Source organism: Leuciscus leuciscus (assembly GCF_965113295.1).
Source record: "Leuciscus leuciscus genome assembly, chromosome: 18".
In the NCBI taxonomy this organism is placed as follows: domain Eukaryota; kingdom Metazoa; phylum Chordata; class Actinopteri; order Cypriniformes; family Leuciscidae; genus Leuciscus; species Leuciscus leuciscus.
In genome coordinates this window covers 6,456,467-6,466,867 of record NC_138742.1, presented here as the reverse complement: position 1 = coordinate 6,466,867, position 10,401 = coordinate 6,456,467, and the positions used below count along the sequence as shown (strand labels likewise).

At 38.2% G+C, this 10,401-nt stretch overlaps 1 protein-coding gene across 1 annotated transcript in view; it reads right to left on the bottom strand.

Annotated features, from left to right (window-relative positions):
- Window positions 1-10,097, bottom strand: part of LOC309480991 (protein shisa-like-2A) — a 13,317-nt gene extending 3,220 nt beyond the window's left edge. Inside the window, exons 1-2 of the mRNA XM_082145773.1 lie at window positions 9,771-10,097; window positions 4,599-4,735 (exon numbers count right to left, since the gene is read on the bottom strand). Of these exons, the coding sequence (XP_082001899.1) occupies window positions 4,599-4,735; window positions 9,771-9,952 (319 nt within the window). The 5' untranslated portion in view covers window positions 9,953-10,097. The remainder of the gene's footprint in view (window positions 1-4,598; window positions 4,736-9,770) is intronic.
- Window positions 10,098-10,401: the final 304 nt, after the last annotated feature.

Sequence of the window (10,401 nt, the reverse complement as noted above, 5' to 3'; positions counted from 1 at the left end):
CATAATGAGTTAACAGGAGTAATTATAACCCTTCAGGTCTTTAGAGAACATTACCACTCAACACATAGAGCTGAATGTGTTCAGATTGTCTCATTAAACCTCTCTTCTCTGAAGATCTCAACCCTCCTGCTCATTAAGCCTTCTAGTGGATATTGTTTAGACCTGCATTACGTGCACAGTTCTTAATAAAAGTTATGATGAAGTATTACCGTAAAATGATACTTCACAGCCGTAGGTCCTCGAGTCTTGTTGGATTGAAACTGGATGGAATTTCATTAACTCAAACTGGATGTTCTTAAAGGGATGGTTCGGACTCGGAGTAAAATCAACCTAGGGTCATTTGCACCATGACCTCGAGCCAAACACCCCAAGCCTTTTTTCCCTTGGTTGAACATTATTAAAGTTAGAGCTTATTTAGAGATATCAGCCGGTTGTCTAAGGGCGCTTTCACACTGGCAGTTTAGTGCGGACCGGGGCACGGTTCGCATGAAAAATCGCTAATGTGAACGCTGTCATCGGACCCGGGTGCGCACTAGAGTACCGAACCCGAGACTACCTGGAGGAGGTGGTCTGAGCTCGGTTGCTCCCGAACCGTGGCGCGGTTCGCGTTAATGTGCAAGCAACACGGACTCGGGTGCGCGCTTGTTCAGGAAGTATAGTATCCCGCGCATGCGTATCACTGTCGATATCATTGTTTCCTCACACACGACAACCATGAGTGGCAGGGGAACGTTGTGGGACACTGAAGAGGTGATGTCTCTCACTATGTTGTGCATAATAGCACCAAAAAAACTGACAAATTACAGCTATGCTCAGTCGAGTTGTATTATCCATGCATTTTCCGTGTGCGTTTGCGATGACGTAAGATCACTGCAAACGCACCTGGGTTCGATACAACTAATTGAGTGTGAAACCAGACCAACGCTGCGGGGGGCGCCGGGAACGAGCGCACTCGGGTTCGGACCGCAGCAAACGAACCCAGTGGAAAAACGCCCTTAGTGCTGGCGCTAATGGATCCAATGATGTATCTCGTAAATTGCCCCACTAATAATGCCCAGAAGGTACCAAACTTCTACAGTAGTAGTTTCTGTACTCATAAAACGAGGCACTGGAAAGTTTGTAAGTACATCAGGAGTTTATTTAAATAACACCTTTCTGATGGCTAATGCTAACGCTAACCTGGATGTCAAGGTCACTTCAGTGATTTGGGAAAAGCACGTAAAAGTCCTGGCAGAAAGACAGTATATCCAAAATTTTTAATACATTTTTGTGTGTGCGTGTGTGTGTGCACGTTGTGTTTTATTTTAATTATAATTTTTTTTCATTTTTAATTGGTTTCCTCTTGTTTTTGCATTTCTGTTCATAATTTCTTTGTCTGGCAGACTGGCCAAAATGCCTGCACAATTTGGCATGTTTCATTGCGTCATCACAAATAAAACAATCGACTCCAAGAACAACTACACAATATGCTTATAAAAACACTTTTTTAATAATATTTGAATAAATATTGTCAATTTTATTAGGCTGGACTACTGAATGTATCTATATTTGTGAAGTTTGAGTTTCATGTGTGCGAGGCACTAGATTTCTTATAGCAAAAATCCACATCATTTTCTGCTGATGCAACCAAGGCAGAAATGCATTGCAAATAAACTGCAAGTCTCATGCTGTCTATAAGTCAGAGAAAAGGGATGTTAATGTCTTGTCTGAAAACCCCCTCCAGCAGTTCTTTTCAACCACTTCAACGTTATACTTGAGAAAGCTACTTCATTATGCAAATACTAGCTAAATCAACATTTAATGTAATTGCATGAGTATCACTTGGTTCTGCAGCTCTTAGGACTTACAGCAAGTCATCTATTCACCTGACACTGACAGAGAGTTCAAGATGCAGCACATCCTACATGAGCTCTCGAGCCTTGAAAATCTATAGCTTTTCTTTGATTCGTTTCTTTCCTGAGCCGACAGGTGTGAGATGTATGAAACCTTTTCTCACACAAAACAAGCTTTTGAACTGTTATTGGTGAAAGCGTCGCCAGATAAGCTTCAATATGTTTCTTATGCTGCTCAAGCCTTGTAAAAACATTAAAAAAAGATCAACAAAAGAACCACATTTGAGTCTAACATTTGAAAATGGTGGCCTTTGCAAAAAAGACTTAAAACAATCAATCCTAATTTTGCATAAATGAATCACTATCGATGATGAGAGATGCATAATCATCACCCCTTGTCTCTATAGAAACTGTGTTCAATGATTAACTCGTTTCCTTTCGCAGCGCATCCAAGTCAGAAGCACGCAAGTGCAGTTCAGTGCGTTTTATACTTATGGAAGTGCAACCAAACAAGAGGAAGAAAGGGACCTCGCTTTCCATTTTTGGCAACTTCTCTTGAGTTGTTACCTAGCTACTGCTAGAACTCAAGGTGTTACTAAAACTGATGACGCAAAAATGTGATGTGGAAATAGCTGGGGGGGGGTTCAGATCATGCAATCAAAGCAGATGCGAAAGAGCCTAAAAACTGGCTAAAAATTGTTTAGAGATTACAATCAATAGACCATTTGGGAGTAGACGTCACGGTTACCTCACTGCATTATGGAGGCAAAAGGGTTACAAATGGAGAAAAGCGGGTGAGAAATTGTCTTTTTGTGCCTTTAGATGTCTTCATTTTGATAGAATACCGTCGTCGGAGACGGCCTTTCAAGCTAAACACAGACGCATGGTTGCATTTATGATTTTATAACTCACAACTGCGAGTTTACATCCCACAATTCTGAGAAAAAAGTCAGAATTTCGAGATATAAACGCAATTATTATTATTTTTTAATTCTGTGACAGAAACAAGTTTCCAAACTGCTACAGCAGAACTGTCAGTTTCTGCCACAAAATGCTCTATAAATGCAAACATCTGGCAAAAGTTGAACTTATTAAACAGATCTCTAGAATTACTGATTTTGATTGGTCGTTCTGGGGTCATATAGTTTTGTATTATGACTGTTCTCCCAGGAATCACTCCACATAATTTCCTCCTTAAAGTCCTCCTGTATAGTCCCTTAAAATTCATCTTTGGTCACCAAAATTACATATTTAAACTTATTTTCCTTGAAAAGAAATTCTTCATGTCTTAAAATAGCTTGAATGTAACTCTACTAATGAGCCCCGCCTCCACTCACTCACACCAGCTCACAGATCCACTCGTTGACGATCACACGTTGATCTGATTGGTTACAAGGTCGTTTTGAACAACTCACTGTAAATGTGTCCGTCGGCATTTTGACAGTCAAAAATAGTCGATCTCCGAATGCAACGTCACAGGGGAGGAGAGTAAAGATGGAAAGCTCCTAAAGCTTAGTTCCATATAAATTCACGGATAATTTGTTGTTTTGTCGTTAGTGAAAACCAATATTGACCTTGTATTTGAAAAAGGATCCTCATATAAGAAGCAATACTCAAATTCATAGTCAGTTCATTCACATTCGGAGATCGACTATTTTTGACTGTCAAAATGCCGGCGGACGGAAACAACAGCAGTTACAGTGAGTTGTTCAAAATCTGTCATTTTAGTAAACTCTGTGTTCAGAAACAATGTTCTCAATGCTGGAGTTCATGTGTAGAGCCCCTGGTGATACTTCCAGCAAAGTAAAATGTTGTGTCGAGCCTTCTTGGTGTTTTAAAAATAGCGATTTTTGATGCTATCATAGAAGTGCCCCATTCACTCCCATTCACAATGCAATTTGACCGAAAACAAAAATACGGTCAATCTTAAAAGTGGCATTTCCATCCTAACTATGCTTTTAAACTAAAGTTTGCCTCGGGTAGATTCACAAAAAGACCCTAGGTTGCATTTTGGCGAGAGTTACCCTTTAAGGAGAAAATACTCAGCAATGGTGTCGACTTATGAATTTACACATGGTTTGCCTTAAAGCATGTCTAACACCACATAGACATACAAACAACTTTAAAAGCTTGATTTTCACCACAGGGGGACTTTAATAGTTTGTTTATTTATCTCCCAAGTAGATGTACAAAAAGAAGGATAATGCACATTACCCCTTTACATATTCATCCATTTACTCACTGTATTTACTTAAAGTAAATGTGACAGATGCCATCAAATGGATGTGTAAAAGATAGTTTGTCGGCCTGAGAGTATTTTTTCATGACTGTGCTGATTCATTTATGCACCTGAATGTAATCGATTCATTCACAATCAATGTGTATAAATATTTTCTATTTATACACCGAACAAACAAATAATACAATAGTCAACATTTGAAGTGGATCAAAAAAGTTAATCAAAGTTGTCCTAAGACAAGAACGGGTATTGTTCAAAATTCATGTATAACTTTGATGAAAGGTTTGGATCCACTTCAAATGCTGACTTCTGTAGTATGACAGAACCAATCTAAGTTAATAGGAGGCTTACCAGTCGTAATTATAATTTCTTTTTCACATCAACCACATAAACTCAAACTCAAAACAAGTTTGTGTAAAAATACACTATGAATGAGATTAAAGTCCTGAGCTCATCTCTTGGATCTCAAGAACTTTCCTCTCAAGATGTTTTCCCATAAGTAGAAATTGTTGAAGCTGTATTCATACCTGGTGCTCTTAGAGGCAATCCGTTGTCCAACCCTCGGGGTTTAGTGGCGATGAACAGGTAGCAAAGCACACAGAGAGTGATGATGAAAGCTAGCAGCACCACAGCAGCTATAGACAAACCAACCAGAGCTCCCAAACTGAAGGACAGAGAAAGAGAGAGAGAGAGATTCAATTGTTTACAAGTAGACCATGATGACATCAAATACTCAGTGCACAATAGCACATGGATGCACTGTGCCATGTTTGATGTCATCAATATAAAAGAGGATTATCAAATGCACAAAGGAATGAGTGAGGTAACATGAAATCATGAGAGAGATGCAATATTATTAGTCACTAGTCAGAAATAGGTTTTAAGTTATGATGTAGGCCAACAATGCGGGAGAGCAGAGATATCTAGCAAAACCACAAATGTTTTTCCACCAAAAAAATAAAAAAATATCACTTTCAATTATTCCATTACTTGGTTAGATGTTTTTCCACTTTCAAACAACTCCTTTCAAATATCCTTCTCCCCCACAAGACCATGATGAAAGGATAATGACTTGTTTTAGATTATTAAAGCGTGCCGACGCACATCTGCATGCCTGAGAACAAATTATAACCAGCTTTGAAAAGAGCAAATGAGTTCTTACATAAATCAGTTCATGTTAATGGATTGTTTCGCATTAATTGTTTAGCGTGGAAGAGGTCGCAGAGACACTAAAAGCAGCAGAGCATCACCTGTGGAGAAACTGCACTTAAAGAGCCACAGTGGGTCATTTAGACTACTTAACCAGTAAAAGGTTAAACTAGCAGTGCATCGCTCGTTAGATTTTTACATTCGGGAAAACATGGAAAACTTGTCATTGTTGGGTGGTTGCTAGGTGACCAAATCAATAGAGCCCACTTTATTGAAGGGCATATATAAAAATAAAGGATCTTTATTGGCATCTATGGTTCCATGAAGAATCTATGCAATTTTCCATTGCACAAAATGTTCTTCACACTAAGTAAAAAATGGTTCTTTTAGAACTGTTCCTGAAAGGTTCTTTTTTGGAAACTTTATTTTTAAGAGTGTAGGCTATGGAACAGATCTCAAGATTCTTATCACACTCTTTTAAAACTCTATATAGCTCCAAAGGGTCAGCATGAACAACCCCTGTGTGCGAGTCACCATTATTACTGCTTGTCCACGGACTTCTCTGAAATGTCATGCTGTAAAAATGTCATGTCATGGTGACGTGTGATGAAAACAGTCATAACTGAGTTCCTTGTGAGAGTGATTCAAAATGGCTTGATCTAATAACCTGAAGATAATAGCAGCCAAAGTACATTACAGTAGGCACTAGGGATGCTTTTAATTGACCCTGAGTGACAGAAAGTGGAACATTTGGATTTTTGGATGTCCAGGCCATGGTTCACCACACAATAAAAAATTTAAAAATGTTTTTAAAAAAGAAGTAATTATGCTGATGTTTTGCAAAAAGAAAATGCATGACAATTGGAGAATGGGACTATTTTGCATTAAAGTCATGAAAAATTGGAGGGGGGAGGGGGAGGGGGAGGGGGGGGGTGGGGGTCTTAATGTTTTAATTTAATTTGGGGTTGAAATAAACATGTTCTTGACAGGTTTTGTGATATTCACACAAAACGTATAAGATCTGTTTTGAAAACAAGCTGTTTGTTTAGATGTATTGACCAGGAATGTGTTCCCCAAATGCATTATAAGCCTATAAATGAATTGTGGAAACCACTGGTAACAATGGCCTCTCTACATAGGTTTATAATGCTTTTGGGAAAGCCCAGGATGATATGGACATTTCTAACTGTTAAGCTATGGGATCCTGTGGGAAACAATGATCACAAATGAGAGTTTCTATTCAGTCCGTCACAATCAATGTTACGCCAATACTGACGTATTGGGGTCTCACTTGGGAGCCCAATCCCCTTCGAGGGGTAACAAAATTAGCCAATGGATATTGCCAAGTGAGATTTGCATGCCGACCCTACAAACTGGTATATAAGCCAGCTAGCAACTCTCTCTTTCAGGTTTTGCTGCGAGCCGAGACCGGGATCCCAGTTGTTCAGAGGTGGTTCAGGGTTGTGGGAGGAGGGACGTAACGTCTTCGTTCCCTCCTTCAGGAGACGAGGGTTACATCAGTAACCGAGACATTCTTTATACTATCGCTGATGTTTCTTCTAGACAGCAATGAAGTTAAATGGAGAGTGTGGTAGATTTTTCCCTAAACCTAACTATCTGGGTCTCGTCTACAAATCGACGTCCCCGGCCCGAACGTCTACTGTCAAGGTTTAGTCTATCTGGGTCTCGTCTACAAATCGACGTCCCCGGCCCGAACGTCTACTGTCAAGGTTTAGTCTATCTGGGTCTCGTCTACAAATTAACGTCCCCTGGGTCTCGTCTACAAATCGACGTTCAATAATAGTCACCAAACTAACTTGTTCCCCTAAACTAGCTTACTTCCTGCGCAGGAATAATCGACAAACAGACTCAAGCAAATGTCCTTTAAATGCTTTAATCACGGCCAGGAGATCTTCCTAAGCAGTTCTCATGGAATCTCTCCCAAGAAGCAAGGCCAGAGGATCTCAGAAAAATTCCATTGAGAATCCCACCAGAAAACACGGATACAACAGTTTTTATAGAATCAAGAAAACAAATAAGACTAACATGTCACCTTCAATATGATTGGTTCAATTGGTACAAAAGCCCCAACCTTTTTCCTCTGTCACTGGCACAAGCAAACTCTGTTTCTGTGATTACTTATCACAAGGATTGAGAGTCACCTGTCTGTCTAGTTTCATACACACACACAAAGTCACAAGTTTTCCCCAAAGAGTTTGGAAACATTTAAAAGCATATGAATGTTGTTCCTGCAAGGAAAACCAATTTTAGTTGATTAATTAAAGTTGATTAATTAAAAAATTCATCACAAGAACAAATGGATTTGCTCCTGCAAAAACACTTATCTGGCACGTCTCCTCTTGAGTTTCAGAAGAGATCTCAATAATGTCAAAACCATTCTCAGATCTGCAATCAGATATCTCAGCATGAACTTCAACATTTCTCATCGAATTCCACCAAGACCAAATTATCTGCTATTCAATTTAATGTTCTATTCTCTTACTGTATGTCAAGAATGGTCCCATTTTTCTCTACTTTTATTTATATCAAGGAACTTTGAGAGACACACCAGAGATTCAATTTACACTTGAAACATAAGTGATTACTCCATTAACTCTCGAGAGCTATGATAAAGCAACCTTTGAGCAAAAATAAACTTTCCTCCGTGAGCATCCAGTAAAACTACAATAGTTCTAATCACCACCTGATGGAAGGTGTTCAGCCTCCTATTAAACCAGGTGTTGTGATTTGCATGAATTCCCAAGTAAGCATTTAACTAAACTTCAGTCATGAATATTGATGATTAATACAAAGGTTGTACTTATCATCAAATTAATAAGAAGATTCAAGAAACATGCATACATTTTCACCATTCTTGATGTAAATTGCAGCTTTTAAGTTATTGCAACAATTTACATAATAAGGGATCTATGAACAATGTAGGCTACATAAGTGATGCCGTTCTTCCATCTTGAATTGGTGGTGTTTTATTCTAATTACATATGATGGCATCGAAAAGTGCAACAATTTGCATTAATTAATTAGTCATTTAATTAGGCTACAGCTTAATCGGTCAATCAAAGCTCAGGTATTAATACCATAAATATAGCATTTTCCATGACAGTGTCTGTTCTCACTTCAAGTCTTGTAAGGTCCTTATTAAGTGACTGTGCGGAAAGTGTTCTTCAAATCAAGACTTAATTAAGACTTGAGAGTGTGATTATATCACTTGCCATTTCCTTTTTCTTTTGTAAACATATCTACATTTAATTTCTTTTGAAAGAGTTTGTCTTTGATTTTTGGTTAAAGCTCCTGGAAACTATTTAATTTCTTCAACCCTCCATCTGATCAATCAATGGACCCATTAAACATTGATTGACCAAAATGTTAATGTCCAATTATGTTAACAGATTGCCTGAAAATCCTGTTCTTAATGAGTATCTTTGTCTTGTTTTCCAGTTGAAAAATTATGTAAACATCCTTAAATCAAAATACATTTTCCTGAGAAGCAGAATACAAATTATTTTGGAAAAATGACAAACACTCTTATATTCAAGATACATTCAATGAAGTCTTAGTATGTTTCACATGCAGTTAAACTTTCATCTGTTTTGCTGCTCAGTGTTCATTTAGAAAATTTGGTATTTAAAACTATTTTTGTCTTTTGAAAATCTCTTTTGTCTGCATCATGACTCCTGAAAACAACACATTTTATTTCTTTAACAATATTGGAGAGATATAACAGTAAACTAGTTTGTCCTTGATACTGTTTGATTTAAAGGGTACATTCACTCAAAAAATAAAGAACACTGTCTTTCAACATGTATGATTATCTTCCTTTTGTGTAACACAAAATGTTTAGCAGAATATCGAGATCTAAACAAAAACACAAGAAATCACTTTAATGTCAATATGAATCATGTACTATATTCCATGGCTTCTGAAGCCATGATAGCCACTTACAATGAACAGAACAACACTCATTATTCAGTCAATTTTCTTGGAAAATCTTGTCTGAAATAGCCATTTGATACTTGGGAAACAGGCATGGCATGCTGTGGATGATGGCGAAACATACAAATGAGATTTACAAGTTATTGGAGATATTATAAAAGTTTATTTTTATCTTTATTATTATACATTCATTTGTCTTTTTCTTTTTTTCTTTTTTAGCGTAACAGTATAACCACTTTTGTAGAATGGAAAAGCATGTGTTCAACAAAATAATGAAAGGTTCTGAAGGTCATCATGAGTAACTTTCAATTTTGGACAATTAATAGCCTACATTTTGAGTGAAAATTCCCATTAAATTGTTGTTTTGGTAAAGACAGAATCAGAGAGTTGTTTTAGACAAATGTACGATAATAACCATAATTTCACACAATATCACAGGTAACTGTAGTCCATCAAACTTTGTCATTTCTCTCGTTTACTTTTTTATGATAGTGTTGACTACAAACTTGTCATTGTCAAGTTAGCCAACCATATGGCTACATAATTTAAAATTAGGCATCCATAACAAATAGTAGTTTCACAAAATATCGTCTTACCTAAGCCACCACATGTATCCATATTCATATGGGAAAAAGCTGTTGGGATCGTCGCAGCAGTATTTGACGTCATTGAACCCGCAGCAGAATATCGCGCGCGCGTCGCTGTCGGGTTTGGGGCACGTGAAGCCGCTGACAAACACGTTCTCCGCGTTGTAATATCCCGCGCAATCCGCGTTCATGCTGCCTGCGACTCGAACCCTCAACCGGCCACTTGTTAAAGCCTGAACTCTCTTATCACATCCTCTGGATTTTCATTAGTCGTCTGGGAGTTACTCCAGTGTCCAGTCAGATTATAAACAGTGATGTGACGACAGTCAAAGACGCGCGAACATCTGAACGTGAGATGCTGAGAGCTTTTTTTATGATCTCTCTCTCTCTCTCTCTCTCTCTCTCTCTCTCTCTCTCTCTCTCTCTCTCTCTCTCTCTCTCTCTCTCTCTTTCTTTCTTTGTTTTTCTTTCTTTCTTTCTCGCTCTCTCTCTCTCTCTCTCTCTCTCTCTCTCTCTCTCTCTCTCTCTCTCTCTCTCTCTCTCTCTCTCTCACACACACACACACAATCAATCAATCACCTTGTCTCTCTCTTATCTCCCCTCTCACTTTCTGTCTTTCATATTCTCTTATCCATTATAT